Below are 19,742 nucleotides of genomic sequence, written 5' to 3'. Positions count from 1 at the left end.
GAAATCAGGGGAGGAGGGAAGAGGAGGGCGGGAAGAAGAAACCAACGCCCCTGAGGGAGGTAGAGGGTGCTCAAACTTACTCCCAGACAGGCCAAACTAAGAACCACACTGACCCACATGACCCCCAGATGAACCGCACTTCTTTGCAGTGCAGTTCCATCCTCATTGAACGTTCATACAAACCCTGAAAGTTTTCAACGAGGCTCTTATCTATGAAAGGCCAACGATGGAAAACCATGGTTGTAGAAGGAAGAAGAGGAGGAGAGGGTGGGAGAGGATGATGTGAGAAATGGTGGGGTTTGGAAGGCTATTTATAAGGAGGGTGGGTCAAAAAATGGTTGGGAGGCTATAAATGCAGTCAAAAAACGTGGTAAAACACGTTTTGTTGACTTGACCACCGACAAAAACATGTGGTGCAAACCACCGGCCATGACACTGATACATTCCGGAAAATACAATCCGGAATACACATTTGTTTTCCGGAATATATTTTCCGGATTAATACGATACTGGGGAAAAACTTCAGCATTGGATTCTTTTGTGTGAAGACATTAATGCAATTTTGGACGGTTACAACCACTAACACGTTTTCATTGACTGTACTAATGACCTAGGACTTGTTTTAGCTATAAATAGGCTTCCATCTTCAACAAATACCTTCATTCTTCACTTCACCTCTTTTCTTCCATTTTCTTCAAATTTTTTTAGTTTTTTAGGGGTGTCGGTGGTGTCATGGTCATTGTTGACCGTTCATATGAACCCTGCAATTGCATTGCAGCTTGTGTGGGGTTCATATAACGTTTAACAGAGACCTTTGACATCAAAGAAAGACACAAAAAAGCACATAACAATATGGTTCGGAGTTCGTTTTCCGGAAATCACTAACAATCTGGTCTGAATTTTATAATCCGGACCGGGGGTATTTTTGGAAATTTTGCAGGGCGCGCGAGAAGGCAGCAGAGTGGGAAAAGTAATACTCAACTTATTTCTTCAAACGCTTCTCTGTAAAACCACAAAGTAGTAGGATTGAGGTCTAACATGAATTTTAGGACGTGATATTTTTGAAGCCCATAATAGTCTTAGTAAAATTACTAGATTTTGTTTAAATTTTAGAATACAAAATTGTTTTTAAACTTCATTGAAACAATACTAATTTTAGATAAGATTTTTGTTATAGATAGATGAAATGGCAAATAACCATTAAAACTCACGCAAATAAGTGAAAGAGATTGGTTCGAAACCCATCACGACGTCCGACCTAATAATTTCTGCATTTCTGCCAGTTGAATTGGGACATGTGGACAAAAAGTTTTTATTTCATTTTATTAATTTTGATTATAGGGGACACTTGGACGGATAATTTTTTTTAATTAATTTTAATTTTAATAATAGTAAAATATGATTTATTCATCAAATAAATGTTTCAATCTTGTCATGTCTCCTAGGTCCATGAATGTTGTGTTTACGAGGATTGATTTTGCCATCCAAAAAAGTCTAGCGGCGCAGCTTGTTGTCTGATTGCCTTCTATTGTGTAAATAATGATTTATATATATAACAAATGAAATCAATTACAATAAACAATACGGTATAGATGATGTCCAAGTACATTAACACACTGTCCTTCTCTTTTGTCAAACATAGAATAAAATCATCATCGTTCAAAAAATCATGATCAGATTTGAATATTTTCCAAATCTATAATCCAATTGCATGGATCAGAGCCACCCATGTTTTGCTAAGATAGTTGATGAGATATCTTTGAAACTTTATCAAGACGAAAAACAGGCTATGTTCATAATCTACTCATTTATCAAAACTTCCAAAACTTACAAGTCATATATCACATTATATAAGTCAAAAAATATAAAACGTCACATTATATATACACCCAATTTGTTGTTACATTTTATTAGAGTCCTAAGCTATTGTCATCATTTTTCATAAGGTGACACATAACAACATTCTGAAATATTTAGCCAATTGATTAATCATGTTTAATTTCTAATCAGATATCTAAACCAGGGTTTATCTTCCACCACTGAATAATTCTAATTTATCAATGTAACATTGTTATGTCCTTTTTTTGTGTTGTGTAAACGCATGCATCATGGAATTGCATTTATTTTTTTTTCCTGTGGAATCAGGATCCTGAATTTTGATTAATCATTACTATAATTAAATGTAATCATAGATTTTATTTTTGTTTTAATATGAAGGATTTTCTCGTATCCAATTGGATTAAGGCACATTTGGATGTTATGTTAATAGTTTGTCTTTGTTTTCCAATGTTGTAGTGAGCTGAAACCATGGCAGTTGAAAGGTCTGGAATAGCCAAAGATATTACAGAAGTGAGTCTGTGTATTTTGATGACATTTTGTGTGATATTTTAATGTGTTTTCTTTCTAATTAAATGTTTCTTACTGTGGATTACATCCTAATGTCCGTTGTTTATTTTGTATAGTTGATCGGAAAAACCCCGTTAGTATATCTGAATAAAATCACGGATGGTTCTATTGCTCGAGTTGCTGCCAAACTGGAATTAATGGAACCATGCTCTAGTGTAAAAGACAGGTAATTTCTTACAATAGTGCTCTTGTATATTATTTGAGTTTTGGTTCTTGCTTTTGCGAGCAACATTCTTTTGAATTGGCTTGTGACTTTTTTCGCCTTTGCAATTTATGTTATAAATGTAGGATTGGCTATAGTATGATTGCTGATGCAGAGGAGAAGGGACTAATTATGCCTGGCCAGGTTGGTACTTGTTAAAGATTAAAATGAAAGTTCGTAGGATTGGTCATTGAAAGTGATGCTTCTAACAAATTAGCAGTTGTTTAAATTCCAGATGAACTATACATCGTTAATTTAGTTTCTGCGACAACTTTTATGTTGAATACTAGGAAATATGATAGGTGAGAGAAATACTAGTACTAATTTGGTGTTTCTTAGTTCATTATCACTGGCAGTGTTATCACAGAAAATAGTGGTTTGTTCAAATTCCGCTATGCAACAGTGTTATAGCGCCGCTATTTCACAATCTTTTGTACTAAATAGTGCATCACGGAACAATAGCACTTCGTTCAAATTCCGCTAAGCAATAGCGCTGCTATAGCTATTATTTAACCAAACTGATCACTGGTATTTATGTTGTTGCATGCGGACTATTGAAGAGTGTCCTTATTGAGCCAACAAGTGGCAATACGGGCATCGGATTGGCCTTCTTGGCAGCAGCCAAAGGCTACAAGCTTATCATTACAATGCCTGCTTCAATGAGTCTTGAAAGAAGAACCATTCTTCTCTCTTTTGGAGCTGAGTTGGTTCTCACGGATCCTGCAAAGGGAATGAAAGGGGCAGTTCAGAAAGCTGAAGAGATATTAGCCAAGACTCCAAATGCCTATATCCTTCAGCAATTTGAAAACCCTGCCAATCCAAAGGTACCTATCTACTCATTTGTTCTACAACTTTGGTAGTTAATGGTTGGCAACTTTGGATGACACATTTGTTATCATCGTTGTATTTACAGGTGCATTATGAAACCACTGGTCCAGAGATATGGAAAGGCACAGGAGGGAAAGTTGATGCATTTGTTAGTGGTATAGGTACTGGTGGTACCATAACAGGTGTTGGGAAATATCTTAAAGAGCAGAATTCCAATATCAAGGTCATCTTTAGTTTTTCTTTTTTCCGAGACAACACTAAGTGCAAGATTTGGTTCTGATTTATAGCTGTAGTTATCCTCTCCTCTTTCCTCCTAATTTCTTGTTTTGTTTCAATTTTTATATTATGCAGCTGTTTGGGGTGGAGCCAGTTGAAAGTCCTGTACTGTCCGGAGGAAAGCCTGGTTAGTTATAAGTTATAACACTGATTTGTTTCTTACAGTTGAAATAAGAACTTACTTTTGAAGCTGTTGCTGATGTGCAAATTGCCATGATAAACGTCTAGGTCCACACAAGATTCAAGGGATTGGTGCTGGTTTTGTTCCTGGGGTATTGGACGTTAGTCTTGTCGACGAAGTAATTCAAGTAAGTTTTAATGTTTTTTGAATAATTATAATGCCCCATCACGTATTAAGTTTGATGATATAACCTTTGATACCTAAATATATCTTAATGACTTGACTTTTAGTTTTATTTTTCTTTAAATTCTCCTTTATCTTTTACTATTGGCTTCCTAAATGGCTAAAACCCTTCCTACCAAAACCATTCTCTCAAATAATTTAACTGTTAAAGTTTCTGGAGAATGCACAAAAAGCCAATTGTGGACTTAAAATCCTGGTTTACTAAATCTTACATACTGACTAATGTACCACAATACAAACTTATCTTGTGAATGTAATTTTTAGATGGATTATGATCATGTCTTTTTGCAATTTTTTTGGACATCTGTGACAATTTATAATTTGTTAAACCTGATATGTGTGATTTGGCAGATATCAAGTGATGAAGCAATAGAAACTGCAAAGCTTCTTGCCCTTAAAGAAGGCCTATTTGTAAGCTTCGTTCGTGATTATATTCAAATTTGTTAAACAGATAAGAAATGTTTCTACTATTTTACTGTCGTACTTGGATTAATTTGTTGAGCCTCTAATATGAATATTGTTTTAGGTTGGAATATCATCTGGAGCTGCTGCAGCAGCTGCCATTAAGATAGCAAAAAGACCAGAAAATGCTGGAAAGCTTATTGTTGTAAGTTGATTGAATCCATAAAATTTTTGATAAAAATATTTTGAATATCTGGCACAGTTGGTATGTTATAGAAAAAAAAGGGTTTACATCATTGACAATTTTCATTTTGATATGGTGCAGGTTGTTTTCCCTAGCTTTGGTGAGAGGTACCTATCTTCTGTGCTGTTTGAATCGGTGAGACGGGAGGCTGAAAGCCTGACTTTTGAACCATGAATTCCAGTTGAAGGCCGAAATCTGAATCGGTATTGATAGATGGATTTTCATTGGCAAAGCCAGGTTGCGTTTCTGAATTACCATAAAAGTTATTTCAAAAGAAGAAGAAAAAACTGTTACTTTTGCAGAAGACTCCTGAATCTATTCTGTATTCAACATTTAGAAGAGTACTGATCAAAATAATTTCGTTGGTTGAGAAGCCTTTTCTATAAAACTAAATTTACTTTTATTGTCATCATCATTTACATAGCATAAATTTAGTTGTAAAGTGAGAGTTGGACTTTCATTATATGTCATGGAAGTATCATCTTATTGTCCTGTAATTACAACTCAAATGATAAAAGACTACATAGTGATTTGATATTCTGGGGCGTGGGTTCAAACCTGCAATTCGCCACTTCTCAACACTTAGAGTGTGTGATTTTCGCCGCTTGACTCTTTAGAAAAAAATTTAACAGTTTAGCCTCTTAGTCTTCTATTAAACTCTAATTTCATATTAATTGGGATATAAAATAATTTTCAGATATTGGATTCCAAAAAATAAAAAATAACCCCCTCAACATCAAGACATTACTAAGTACTAAACATGTGCGAGAAGTTGAAGTAAAACCACACTAAAGTACAACATGTGCCAAAGGTGGGCTAAACAGCACTCTGAGTAAAAGTGAAACAAACTAAGTAACTGCCAAAATCTTCTGTCAAAAACATGACACCAGTAAAATAAACCAGCTAAGCAAGACAAGACTGAATCATTGCTGACAGATGCATACCAGCAGAAAGGATGTTGTACAAAACTAGGGACAAATTTGATCTTGACTACAAGAATTAAAATATTGATGGTTAAATTCAAGAAATTGTTTTCTTTTGAATGAAAAATTAAGATACTGTCTCCGCAAAAACTAAATATTTAGAAAGGACTTCTTAATTTTAAATATTACAACAGGATTCCTTGCCATGTACGATTACAATAACATTTTTTACTAATAACATACATAAATTTTATTTATCAACAATGTTGTACTGTATGAAGAAGTTTACAGCAGTAACATTTGTCACATGAATACAATTATTTTGACTCAATTATTACACTAATTGAAAACAGAGAAAAGAAGTGATAAACAATTTAATAAATCTTGAGAGGAAAAAGAAAAAGGACTATCTAATGTATTAGACGTACAAAAGAATGACACTTTATTTGCTTATTCGGACAGGAACAACTCTAAGGGGTTGCGCCTTTTGCAAGGTAATGCCGAATTTATCATTCATGTCCATATCTTCTGGTTTCATGTCACCTTCAAGCTTCCAATCGAAGGAGTTAACTAGCGACCCCAACATTAATAGCAGCATCCTATTAGCCAACTGTAAGCCGGGGCATATTCGTCGTCCAGCACCAAATGGTGCAAGCTCAAAATTCCGACCTTTGACATCAATATCTGACCCCAAGAACCTTTCTGGGGAGAACAAAGTTGGATTCACCCATATTGTAGGATCTCTGCCAATAGTCCACACATTAACCATCACCTGTGCATCCTTCGGTATAGTGTAGCCACCTATGTCAACATTCCTCTCAGCTTTTCGTGGTAGTAAAAGTGGCACTGGCGGGTGCAACCGGAGTGTCTCTTTTATTATTGCCTGTAAGTATGGGAGCTTAGAAATATCTGACTCCTCAAGTGGGACACCACAACCAATCATTTGCTCTAACTCTTTTTTGGCCTTCAACATAGCTTCTGGGTTGCGGATAAGCTCAGTCATTGCCCATTCGAGTGTAGATGCTGTTGTATCTGTTCCGGCAACAAATAGATCCTGCGAACCATAATTCATAACAATTTAAGTAAGCATTTTTTATTATATCTAGCTTGATCATAGTTAATTTGAAAGAAATAAATAAAACTAGGACAGAAGAAGAGAATATATACGTACATGTGATAGATGTTGGATCATGTTTTTGTCCATAAACTCATTGTCTTTGGAAATGTTGAGCATGGCATCTAACATGTCTTTGTTGGTGTCTGCACCGTTGGCTTCCCTCACCTTCAAACGTTGGTTAACCAAGTCTTCAAAGATGTCTAACACTTTCCTTACATTCTTTGCTTGTTTTCTTTTTACGCCTTGTGGGTCAAGCATCTTCAATATAGGAAAAAAATCTGCAACATTTGGCGAGCCAACGAGTTTTGTAATATTAGTCACCAAGTCCTTGAACTCTCCTGCTTCACCATTAGACTGAATCAAATCCACTGAGAAAATAGTGTTTGATAACAGATTTATGGTGGTCTTGAACACCGCTGTTCCAATATCTATTGCTTCACCGATTTGACTGCTTTGATCGATATCAGTGAGAAGCTGTTGCATTTTCTTGCGTCTAACGTCTTGACTAGCATCAAGAGTCTTGTGAGAAAATAATTGAGTGTTGCATATTTTTCTCAATTCTTTCCAAAGAGGTGCAACTGGTATGAAAGCAAGACTATAATGCTCGTGGTTGAGAACCGACACAGATTGTGGAATGGTTCTGTTAGACAAGAACTGGTCATTGATTAGAAGCACCTCCTTTGCCATGTCTGTTGAGGAGACGACAACTGTGGTTATTCGGCCAAACTTGAGACTTATTATAGAACCATGAATCTTTGCAAGATTGGCCAAGGATTTGTGAGGTTTTTCTCCTAATTCAAGGAGGTTCCCTATGATGGGAAGAGGGGAAGGCCCTGGTGGAAGCTTATAGTTTGTTTTTTTGATCCTTGCAAAGAATGAACGAAGAAAAACAATTATGGTAACACATGTTAAGACAATGAGAAACATAGAGTTAGGAAAATCCATTGTTATAATTTGTGAGATGAATGAATGTAACGAGTGTGTGAATAGTTGATAAATAATGAGAGAGAGTACAAGAGAGGAAATGCTGGTTGATGCATCTTCTGCTACTAAGAAGCTCTATTTATACATGATTTGTCAAACACTATAAATTAATATGATATTGTCAAACTCCATGATTTGTTCAATAATAGTTCTAAAGTCAAAAGACCAAGTCTTAATACGCATACTTCTATTATCAATGGATAATGGTGTTGGCTCCTCTGCACTTGCCATAAGTAAGACCAATTCTGTTTTATTTAATTTTTGAAATATATTTTTTGAATATTTTGGTGAGTCTGTTGATTTTGCTTAAATATTTTGTCATTGATCTTTTGCAGGCGATAGTTTATTTTGGCTTAATGGTGTGTTTCGCCCCTGCAAATAGGCGGCGTTTAAAAATTGGTCCCTGTAATCGCTAATCCTGGCATTTTACCCCTGCAATTGTTAATCATTTAAAATTTGGTCCTTTGACCAACTTAATCACTGCCACGTCACCAGATTAGCAAAAATGGCATGGAAAATGACGAAATTACCCCTGGCTTATTTTTTTTTTGTTTTTTTTTCCTTAAAAAAAAATTCAGTTTTTTCCCGAATTTTTTTACGATTTTTTCCCGAAAATTTTTCAGTTTTAATTTTAACAATTTTTTTCCGAAATTTTTTTTGACTTTTAATTATTTTTTCAGATTTTTTTAATTTAAAAAAGAATTTTCAAAATTTTGAAAAAAATTTTTTTTTGAAGGAAAAAAAAAAATTAGCCCAGGGGTATTTTGGTCAATTCCCATGCCATTTTTGCCAATCTGGTGACGTGGCGGTGATTAAGTTGGTCAAAGGACCAAATTTTAAATGATTAACAATTGCAGGGGTAAAATGCCAGGATTAGCGATTACAGGGACCAATTTTTAAACGCCGCCTATTTGCAGGGACTAAAGACATCATTAAGCCGTTTATTTTTAGTGAAGTTATTCATGAATGTGGCTGCATTTAAATTAAACAAAAATGCATTCATCATCTTACATATTAAGCATGTAATTGATTTAATATTTAAATATCCATCTCAAACTATCCACTCCTTTTTCCACTTTTTTTATTTTCACTCAAACCTCCTAAGACTTTGTCGAATTATCGGTAGAAAGTCTTGTAAAAATATATGTTAATCGGTTATAGTATTGATGTTATTACTGATATATCAGTCTATGCTTTTTAAGGCTTGCCAAACTATAATTAAAGTTTGAGCGCCGGTCACGATATTGAATTTTGGGTCGTGACAAAGTTGTCGGTATGGAGTGGAGGGGAATGAAAGGTTTTGGGGGGAAAGAAATATAGAGGGAAATTGAGAACTCTTTCACAATTTTTGAAAGAATATTTTTTTTAGAGAGTGATAAATAAATGTTTATGATTAATATTTAAATTTTAAGAATATTATAACATATATTAAATTTCAAAAATTTATATAAACTCTCCCAAACCCCATTCAATACGTCCTCGTGAGCTTAGCTCAGTTGGTTGGACTATGCATAAAATATGTAAGGTCCGAGGTTCGAACCCCCGCCACTACCAAAAAAAAAAACCCCATTCAATACAATTTTTTAGTTCTCTCACACGAGGAAGGTTTTATATTTTGAAGAAAAATAAATCCCACAAAACTCCTCCTCTCAATGTCCTCTATTTCTTCCACTTGCTCTTACATTTTTTTTCTATACTCTCCCTCCCCTCCAAACTCGCAGCCTTAAAAGTGAATTTGTTGTTGTATGGTCGGTCATAGTTGCGCGTGGTATACCTGTTTGTATCGTAAAATGATATGTGAAGAGGGTTGTGCGGCTTTTTTTTGGCCAAATTTGGGTTGACTTTTGAAATATAATTAATTATTATATAATGTTTGTAATGAAAACCGTCAAAATAGTGATGCAGAAAATTGATTTGCTTGAATGGATTGAATAACTCTGCATGGGTTCCTTATTCATTTTTTTTTTGACAAGCATGGGTTTGCTTATATACTAACGAACGCGTTGGTTGAACTTATCAATGAATCAAAAAATTTGCATGTTTGGTATTATTGTGATTCTTGCAAAAAGAAAAGAAGAAACAAAACTTAGAGCAACTAGGCCAAAACCTAAGAAAGCACAAAATACATAGTCAACTACCTCGTTAATAACCTTACTTGAAAATCAATTTAGGATAAAACTAAGATGAAGGAAAAAATAATGCAGTGCTCAAATAACAAAGGAGTAGTTAACAAAACCTACATTTAGGAAGTCCAGTTCTAGTTTTAGTGAAAATATTTAAAATACCAGGAGGAATAGTGTCCCACCAATGATAGTTGTCAAAATGAAGATCAAAGTTAACGAATTTTATCAATACATTGATTGCCTTCTCTATAAATATGTGATATAATGAAAGTCGTTTTGCTTGTGAGAAAAAGGTAAATTTATAGTAAGTTTTGCTTGAATAAAATAAATTATTTAATATTAAATTAAATTAATAAAAAAAATATGATGTGACATTGAACGATGAAATTGGGTATTTATACTCAATCAAACTCTATGTTTATCAAACATTGCATTTTTTAAAAGCAAAAAATCAATTATTGTGTTTTATTATGTGAACATGGTTCCGGTAGGGTTGAAGTAGCTTCTCAACACTAATTAAGAGGAAGATATTTTTTTTTTTGGTTACAATTAAGAGGAAAAGAATTAGTGTTGAAAGATTAAAGAAAGAAAGAAATATTGTATTTTTTTAAGAGAAAAAAATATTGTGTTTTATTATGTGAACATGGACATGGTTTAAGCCGGTAGGGTTGAAGTCGCTTCTCAAAATTAATTAAGAGAAGAATCAACTCAACTTAGCATAGTACATGCAGTAAGACCCGGTCTTTGTCACCAAAAATAAAAAAACACATGCATGGTCTTATCATTTTCTCGTCTTGAACCTGTTTTTATATGTATGAGTATTGAATATTCATGTGATTAATTATGGCCGTCGACTATCGATGGGTCCATTGCCTTGTGTATATGCTACATTATATTAGAGTGGTTATGAAACATACATGTAAATCAATTCAGTGTGGTATGAGGTGGTGAAACGACGTGAGAATGCATCCAATCCATCTGGTTAGCTTTCATTTGGTCACTTTGAATTTCAAAATTTAGAAATTTTTCGCAACATGAGATGAATGAAGGAAATATCGTCGATATTTCAGAGGACTAGTTTAGCTTTTAAAAAAAATTACGGAAATATCGTCCATATTTGCGGTTGTGAAAGCCAATGTTGAACCCTTGTCGGCTTAATAGATATAGGATGTGTCTTCTATTAGGGGTGTTCGTGGATTGGATTGGTTCGGTATTGGGAGGAAAAATCATCTGATCCAATTACTTCGGTTCTGTTATTTATTCATCCAATTGGTTTGATTTTAAAATCAAATCCAATCCAATCCGATCCAAATTTTTTCGGTTTGGATTGGATTGTTTTTCGGTTTTCATTGTTGTATAATTTTTCATTTTCTCTTAAGAAAATATATTATTTTATGACATTTCATAAAAATGTAAGGTTACGAAAAAGATGAATAAGTAGAAAATAAAATAGTAAATTAAGTATAATAGTTACAAAATCATAAATTAATAATATTCCTTAAAAGAAAAAAAAAATCAACATTATTATAAAGAACAAGTCTAGAAAATAGTTTCCTTCAAAAAAAAAAAGTCTAGAAAATAGTTACAAGATTGTAAATTAAGGAAACATTTATAAAAATTTCATATAGTAATATATATACAAGTATATATTTCGGTTTGGATTGGATTGAATTGGTTTATACAAAGGGAACCGAAAACCAATCCAATCCATTTAAAATTGCGGTTTTTTTTTTCGGTTTTTGGTTTGGTTCGGTTTTTGCGGTTTGCATTGGATTGGATTGAACATGAACACCCCCTATCTTCTACTCCTGGAGACCCTTGACTCTCAACGAGAGGATCACACCCCTTTAGCATAAAATTCTTGGGCATGGGTGAAATTGTGATCTCTATCATTTGAATTCTCATTCAACCCCTTGTTTGTTTGTTTCGGTTAAAATGTTGCTTAGGAATAGGATCTTTGACTTGAACTTTCTTGTTATTCTCTTTCATGACACATCTTATACAATAATTGTTTTAGTGTAAATATATTTATTTGGCCTTCTAAAAAATATTATAGTTGTGTTATTTAAACACACAATTTTAAACATAGTATGTGACACCTTAGACCTATACTTTTATGGGAGAGAATTCTCTCATTTTTCCTCCTGTGTAAAGGTGAAAAAGGGTTTTATCTATCATTAGGATTCTCATTCAACCCCTTTTACCAGGCGAGAGAAAAAAAGGAGATAAAAATTTGAATTTAAAATTGGAAAAATTGGATTTAATGGTTGAGCCCTACATTTATCTTTCACTTACTTTTTTACCCTATACAATTTTCACATATTACAAAAATATACAAAAGTACAAAAAAAAATACGGTATTTTTGTCAAATTTATGTATCCATTTAACATTTATGATTATATTACATGCTCATAAAAAATATTTTCCGTTTTTGACACCATATTTTCCTTAATCGTTGTGAAAAAAGTTTAAAAAACTTCCCTTACATCAATTAATAATTTAATTAAAAAGTTAGTGGTATTTGAACAACCATCTATATGACAACTTATGACACAATCATAGATTTGCAAAGAAAATGAGTCACAAAAACCAAAGCAACAATATAGATAGACTAGAACATCGACCCGTGCGTCGCACGGGTCCAACCAACGAAGAAAAGCGACGAATAAGTTATATCGTCTAATTGGGTTGTAATTTAATAGTTCCATAAGGAATATGATGTATTACATAATTAATATTAAGTTGACATCGTTAGAGTATGACATCATTAAAGTACAAATAAGAGACATGAACAATTTATGCAAACACGTTCTTGGATTTACATGGACAATTTACAAAGCAAATTTTTACTACATTAGAATATATAACTATCTTTGATTTTTATAAACTCTAAATGGGAATGAAGATAGTGGAGGTCAGATGTTTGAGACATGCTAACCTCTAAGGCTTAAGAGAGGTTACACGTTCATTCAACATTATGTTACTTAAAATAAATGGTTTCAAACATATACATTCAATCATAGTCATGTGTGCTTTACCATATGACCAACTAACTTACATTAAAAAAGGATAACTAATGATAGAAAAGTATCTTGACCATTTTCGGATTGAAATTCCATATGGATGCAAGTTAAAATCATAAAATAAGTTGAACTTTTTAAAACTTGATTGTACTATTAATGTATCCAAACTGAGTTGAACTTGTTCAAATTTGAGTATTTTAGATCCTCTAAATTTATATGTAGGTGACCTGCTTATACTATATATTATGTGATGTCTGATAATTGTTAACTTGTAGCTTTGCTTCTATCTCAGCCTGTTTGATGTCTTATAACTTTGCTTCTATCTCTTAAAATCATAAAATAAGTTGAACTTATTTAAATTTGAGTATTAACGATGTATCCAAACTTTGTTTAACTTATTTAAATTTTGTTTACGCTATGTCAGCGCATAAATTTTTTTTGTCTTTTATATTTTCTTCTAACACTATATCAGATGGAATAATTTGCAAATACACTATATTATACTAAATCAAAATAAAGGTGGACATATAACTTAACGCAAAAAAGACATATTCATTAGATTTTCTGAGGATAAGGAAACATCTTACACGTTACTGAAAACATAAAACAAAAATACATCTCTAAATCATCATTGGTAAGTCTGAGATTAAAAACAGAAACAACTTAAAAACATATAAGAAAAATACATAGAACTAACCACATATGAATCTCGTGTAATACAATCAAAATTCGATTTTATCTACAACTTGAAAAACCCCAATTAGAAATTTCTAAAACATGGATTTCAAAGAAAATATGGTGTATCTAAAATACCTCAAAAAAAAAAGACACAAATTTCCTTGACTATGCTGACCCGTGATAGGGTGAAGATGATTTCTGCTGAGGGGGTTAAACTTTAATAATAAGATATAAACGTGAGCATATGAATGACATTCATTGCGTGATAAAGGGTTAGAAGATCAAATGTTAGAATTTATTGTGTGGTAAAAGAGCATTTAAAAGATTGATCTTAAAGAAAAAGGTCAAACAATTGCATTTAAATGAGGAGAAATTTTTTGGATTTGATGTGAATGAAATTCATTGCGTGGCAAAGGGGTTAGAAGGTCAAATGTTAGAATTTATTGTGTGGTAAAGGAGCATTTAAAAGATTGATCTTAAAGAAGAATGTCAAACAATTGCATTTAAATGAGGAGAAATTTTTTGGATTTGATGTGAATGGTAAAAGTGCATTTAATGAATGGCAAAGGAGAGAGAATGTCAAATGTGAGAATTCGAAATGATTTAAGGACATTTAAATGAGAAATTCAAACAATTGAATTTGAAATGAATGACATTTATTGCATGGTAAAGGGGTGAGGAGATCAAATCTGCGAATTTATTGCGTTGAAATGGGAGGGAAAAAGCTAGGTAAAAATTAGGGTTAGGGATTGCTTGACCATACAAGCTTTAGAAACAAAGATAATTTGACTTGAACCATATTATTTTAATTTGCAATATCGTTTATTTTTTTTAAAAAAAATTATTTAATGCATTTCTTTTATTTGAACCGTGTTTATTTTTTTGAAACCATATTATTGAAAATTTGCAACCATATTATCTTATTTTCCAACTGTGTTCTATTATTGAAACTAGACCATTGACCCGTGCTCCGCACGGGTCCTACCGACTAAAATATGTACGAATAAGTTATATCATAATAATAAATAAAAAAATAAAATATTCAAATGATAAAAATGTGTTACATTAATCATATCATCTTGACATTAATATAGTTTGAAAACCGTACATTTTACATTATTTATCATACATTACGAAATACTATAAAAACGACATTTGAAGTGACATTAGTATTTTCACATTCATCATTGGTTATCATCAACCTTTTTTTTTTTTTTTTACATTCAACCCATCTCTTAAAGTAACTCTTGTTAATAGTCATTACAAATAAAACAAACAAAAATTGACTCCTTTGAAACTTGATCTAAGTCTTACACCAATTCCATATTAAGTTTGTGCTTGTGTGGCAAGAGTTTGTGATTCCCCTCATTAAATCCTACCATGACATTATCTAGCTTATATGTTCCTCCTTCTTCAATCATTCCATGAATCGTTGGCACCAGGAACTTATGAACAGTGGCATAGATCCGTCCTCGCTAAACAAAAAATAACATGTCATTAACATAAACCATAATATATGTTATAGTAGTGGCAACTTGAAAAAAGGATCATTTATTTATACAATCGATTTATATAATATACCCTCTCATCAACCAATATCATGTTCATGAAGATGATATCGTCTGGATTTTCCTTATCACGGATCAGCCATATATGGGCCACACAGACAATCAACTTCAAATCCTTCTTTCCACCTGTCACAGCTGAAATGGGGGTGAAAATGTTTGCCATATTAGCAAGTGCAAGAAAGATTTATATTTGCTTAAATTTGCTTAAAGTCGAGAATGGTTGTATTAGCACAACTAAGTGGTATTTAAATAGGCAATTGACAATTCTCTGCATTAGTTTCAAATGTGATTAATCATAGTCTTCTAATGGTAATAATTACTATTCAAAAGTTTTTAATTGCCATTAACTACGTTCTTGATTGCCATTAACACTACATCATAATTACTATTCAAAATCGAATCAATCTTAATACGTGTTATTTTTTGAAATAAGTACGTCATAATTGCTTTTAATAGGTAGTAATTGGTAGAGTGGTTAGTGCATAATGCATAAAAACAATCAAAAGTAATTCATATACGAAAATATGCGACTTTCAAGTTTTTAATTGTCATTAACGACGTTTTCAAGCCATTAACAACGTTCTTAATTGTCTTTAACAGTACGTAATAATTACTATTCAAAATCGAATCAACCTTGATACATGTTAATTTTTGAAATAAGTAAGTAGTTAATTGATTTTAATAGGTAGTCATTGGTAGAGTGATTGGTGCATAATGCATAAAAGCAATTAAAAGTAATTCCTATACAAAAATATGCGACTTAAAAAATTTTAATTGCCATTAACGACGTTTTCAAACCATTAACTACGTTCTTAATTGCCATTAACATTACATAATAATTAATATTCAAAATCGAATCAACCTTGATACGTGTTAATATTTGAAAAAGTAGGTCATAATTGCTTTTAATAGGTAGTAATTGGTAGAGTGATTAGTGCATACTTTAGTGGTAAAATTCGAGGGAAATTTCACCTTGAAACGCATATCTTCCTATCACTCTATACCGGATAGCACATTATAGTGTAAAAAATGCATGCGTGAAACATTGAAATGTCAGTAGAATAATGTGATAGGAATTAATGTATGCGTGAAACAATAAAAAATGTATGCGTGAAACATTTTCAATTGCCACTTTCTAAGGGATGTTTACGTTATTTCTGATTAGCAATTAGTGTAGTGGAATTAGTTATTTCTGATTAGCAATTAGTGTAGGGGAATGTTGACCGACTTGATTAGGCTTTAATACGTATTCAATTGCATTAACGGAGTGAGAGAACTTTTTTCAAGTTTGAATAAACGGATGTGATCAAGTGCTTGAACGGATGAGATTACTCAAGCAATTAGTACATGTTTAGGAGGAAAAAAAGCTAGGGAATTAGGGAAAATTAAGGAGGATTAGGGCAAACATGATAGCCAAGCAAGTCTAGCTTTTATAATAAATGATTACTATTCAAAAGTTTTTAATTGCCATTAACTACGTTCTTGATTGCCATTAACACTACGTCATAATTACTATTCAAAATCGAATCAATCTTGATACGTGTTATTTGTTGAAATAAGTACGTCATAATTGCTTTTAATAGGTAGTAATTAGTAGAGTGGTTAGTGCATAATGCATAAAAGCAATCAAAAGTAATTCATATACGAAAATATGCGACTTTCAAGTTTTTAATTGTCATTAACGACGTTTTCAAGCCGTTAACTACGTTCTTAATTGTCTTTAACAGTACGTAATAATTACTATTCAAAATCGAATCAACCTTGATACGTGTTAATGTTTTAAATAAGTACGTAGTTAATTGCTTTTAATAGGTAGCCATCGGTAGAGTGATTGGTGCATAATGCATAAAAGCAATTAGAAGTAATTCCTATACAAAAATATGCGACTTAAAAGTTTTTAATTGCCATTAACGACGTTTTCAAGCCATTAACTACGTTCTTAATTGCCATTAACAGTACGTAATAATTAATATTCAAAATCGAATCAACATTGATACGTGTTAATATTTGAAATAAGCAGGTCATAATTGCTTTTAATAGGTAGTAATTGGTAGAGTGATTAGTGCATACTTTAGTGGTAAAATTCGAAGGAAATTTCACCTTGAAACGCATATCTTCCTATTACTCTATACCGGATAACACATTATAGTGTAAAAAATGCATGCGTGAAACATTGAAATGTCAGTAGAATAATGTGATAGGAATTAGTGTATGCGTGAAACAGTATAAAATGTATGTGTGAAACATTTTCAATTGCCACTTTCTAAGGGATGTTTATGTTATTTCTGATTTGCAATTAGTGTAGGGGAATTAGTTATTTCTGATTAGCAATTAGTGTAGGGGAATGTTGACCGACTTGATTAGGCTTTAATACGTATTCAATTGCATTAACGAAGTGAGAGAACTTTTTTCAAGTTTGAATAAACGGATGTGATCAAGTGCTTGAACGGATGAGATTACTCGAGCAATTAGTACATGTTTAGGAGGGAAAAAAGCTAGGGAATTAGGGCAAATTAAGGAGGATTAGGGCAAACATGATAGCCAAGCAAGTCTAGCTTTTATAATAAAGGATGTTGCAACCATATTATTTTATTTTCCAAACAATTGTGTCCTTAAATGAAATGAATTGCCAAACAACCTGAATTTAAATGAATTTATGGCGTGTATTAAGGGTTTAAATGAAATGAATTGCCAAACAACCTAAATTTAAATGTATTTATGGCGTGTATTAAGGGTGAGGAGGTCAAACCTGGAATTAATGCGTTAGAAATGGGAGGGAAAATGCTAGGTTAATTTTAGGGTTAGGGTTAGCTTGACCTGACAAGCTTTAGTAAGTAAGATAGATATATATATATATATATATATATATATATATATATATATATATATATAGAGAGAGAGAGAGAGAGAGAGAGAGAGAGAGAGAGAGAGAGAGAGAGAGAGTAAAAATATAATGAGTATAAGAGAAAAAGTTGTCACAAAGGTTGCCAAATAATGATTGTATAAATATCATTTCACTAATCAAATGATACGAAGGTAAGGTTTCTCTAACATGTAACTTTGTTTTAGTCAACGAGAAGAAGTTAGATGTGTGATGGATTAGCACCGCGAACCCAAATCAATCACATAGGGGCAATCATCCCAATTAGGGATGACAAAAAAGTTCGCACATGCAGATATATCCGTCACGACACAAGACAGTACCTTAACGGATATTCATAAGTAAAATAAACAGATATTTCAATTATTCGTTATTTAATGGTTGCGGATGCGAATTTGAAGATATCTGCACCCGCAGACATCTGTACCCTCTATTATACGTAATTAAATTTCATAAATAACCTTATTATCATCTCTACTTTAGTGGAAAACCCCCCTAATACTATATGGTATTAGTAAGCAACGCTTCAATTCTCCTTTAAAACAAGAAACTTTATTTATATTTTTGTTGAATCAACGAACTTTGTTTTTGTTAAATGTCATGAACTTCAGTTATATTTTTGTTGAATCAAAGAATTTTGTTTTTGTTAAACGTGGTTAATTTTTTTTTTTTTTTTAGAAATGAAATGTATGGATATTACTATGCATGAATATGATGAACTTTTGTTGTTAAATTTTAGATAATTATAAAAAATATTAACAATTTTTAAAAAAAAAAATTATTCATTGATATCTCTATATATCTGTGGATACCTCAAAGTTCGTGCATTATCCTCGTAACGGATATCCGCCTATATATAGAAAGAACACGAATATCATATTTATCCAATAGGACACACACAAATACCATACTATCAGCACTCGTGGATATTCATTTACACCCCTTATCTCAATTAAGTTGGTGCCACTAATCCAATTTAAAATTTCTAGTCAAATTTTATTTAATAAATAGAAGAAGATAATAAAGTAAAAGGGGGACATGAAACAAAATCCAAGTGAATCATGAAAATCTAAAATTAAAAAGCAAAATTTAATAACGAAAACACTCATAATTATGAAAAGGAAGGATTAAATCCACCAAATAAAGTCTGGTGGTGGAAAGATCAAAGTTAGCTAAATTTATACGCGCAAACATTACTTAATCTAGTCTAGAAATAAGAGAACACAAGTGAGCATTTGAGAAGAAAGCTTTGCATGTACAATTGGACCATCTACTTTACTTTTATGTTTTTAAGGAACAATACCAATATATTTAAAGACGTCCAGAATTAAGGTGGAGTCACACTCAAATCAAAGATTATATCAACTCTTGTCAAAAGCAATTTCTATCGCATAGAATGTTGTCATAAACTCAACGTAAAGAGAATTATCATGATCCAGAGAACTGGAAAATATACATAGTTATATGATCATATTTCAAGACATGTTCAATCACTTAAATATACATTTACTTACCAAATTATTATTTTCTCATTAATAAAAATATTTTAAGTATATATGTATTCTCTAATCAAACTAGTAAGCACAGTCAGTATACATAGTAGTTTATTATTCTAAACTTTGAAATATAGCTTGAAGAGTGCAATTATTAGTGCCTCACTTACTACTCATAGTACAGGCACAATATATTTTCCAAGAACTGGAAAAAAAGACTCTTCATCAA

General features: G+C 32.3%; 2 protein-coding genes across 4 annotated transcripts; one reads left to right on the top strand and one right to left on the bottom strand.

Annotated features, from left to right (window-relative positions):
- Positions 1–1,797: 1,797 nt before the first annotated feature.
- On the top strand, positions 1,798–5,303 carry LOC146958631 (cysteine synthase-like). Of its 3 annotated transcripts, none has more exons than XM_085740166.1 (11): positions 1,798–1,946; positions 2,296–2,349; positions 2,463–2,572; positions 2,695–2,752; positions 3,169–3,432; positions 3,522–3,659; positions 3,788–3,839; positions 3,941–4,020; positions 4,428–4,487; positions 4,603–4,683; positions 4,804–5,303. In XM_085740166.1, the coding sequence occupies exons 2-11, from the start codon at positions 2,308–2,310 to the stop codon at positions 4,894–4,896; spliced, it is 978 nt and encodes a 325-aa protein (XP_085596292.1). In that variant the 5' UTR covers positions 1,798–1,946; positions 2,296–2,307; the 3' UTR covers positions 4,897–5,303. The 3 variants fall into 3 exon arrangements, with proteins under 3 accessions (XP_085596292.1, XP_085596294.1, XP_085596293.1); XM_085740168.1 differs by having other exon boundaries at positions 1,942–2,062; XM_085740167.1 differs by lacking the exon at positions 1,798–1,946 and adding an exon at positions 2,046–2,182.
- A 566-nt stretch (positions 5,304–5,869) lies between these two features.
- Positions 5,870–7,794, bottom strand: LOC146958630 (geraniol 8-hydroxylase-like). Its single transcript, XM_085740165.1, has 2 exons — positions 6,817–7,794; positions 5,870–6,699 (listed from the first exon to the last, which is right to left on the bottom strand). The coding sequence occupies exons 1-2, from the start codon at positions 7,705–7,707 to the stop codon at positions 6,088–6,090; spliced, it is 1,503 nt and encodes a 500-aa protein (XP_085596291.1). The 5' UTR covers positions 7,708–7,794; the 3' UTR covers positions 5,870–6,087.
- Positions 7,795–19,742: the final 11,948 nt, after the last annotated feature.

This window comes from Medicago sativa, chromosome 1, assembly GCF_051527215.1.
Source record: "Medicago sativa cultivar Bolivia chromosome 1, Bolivia_mono, whole genome shotgun sequence".
NCBI lineage: Eukaryota > Viridiplantae > Streptophyta > Magnoliopsida > Fabales > Fabaceae > Medicago > Medicago sativa.
Note: the sequence above shows the minus strand (reverse complement) of the source record. Positions and strands in the feature narration are given on the sequence as shown.

What these genes read in the sequence shown, in the direction of transcription:
- LOC146958631 (XM_085740166.1), top strand. Translation starts at nt 2,308, where the DNA reads ATGGCAGTTGAAAGGTCTGGAATAGCCAAAGATATTACAGAA. An exon ending in AAAACCCTGCCAATCCAAAG is followed by an intron (nt 3,433 to 3,521) that starts GTACCTATCTAC and finishes TTGTATTTACAG; the next exon opens with GTGCATTATGAAACCACTGG. An exon ending in CCCTTAAAGAAGGCCTATTT is followed by an intron (nt 4,488 to 4,602) that starts GTAAGCTTCGTT and finishes ATATTGTTTTAG; the next exon opens with GTTGGAATATCATCTGGAGC.
- LOC146958630 (XM_085740165.1), bottom strand. Translation starts at nt 7,707, where the DNA reads ATGGATTTTCCTAACTCTATGTTTCTCATTGTCTTAACATGTGTTACC. An exon ending in TGATCCAACATCTATCACAT is followed by an intron (nt 6,700 to 6,816) that starts GTACGTATATAT and finishes TATGGTTCGCAG; the next exon opens with GATCTATTTGTTGCCGGAAC.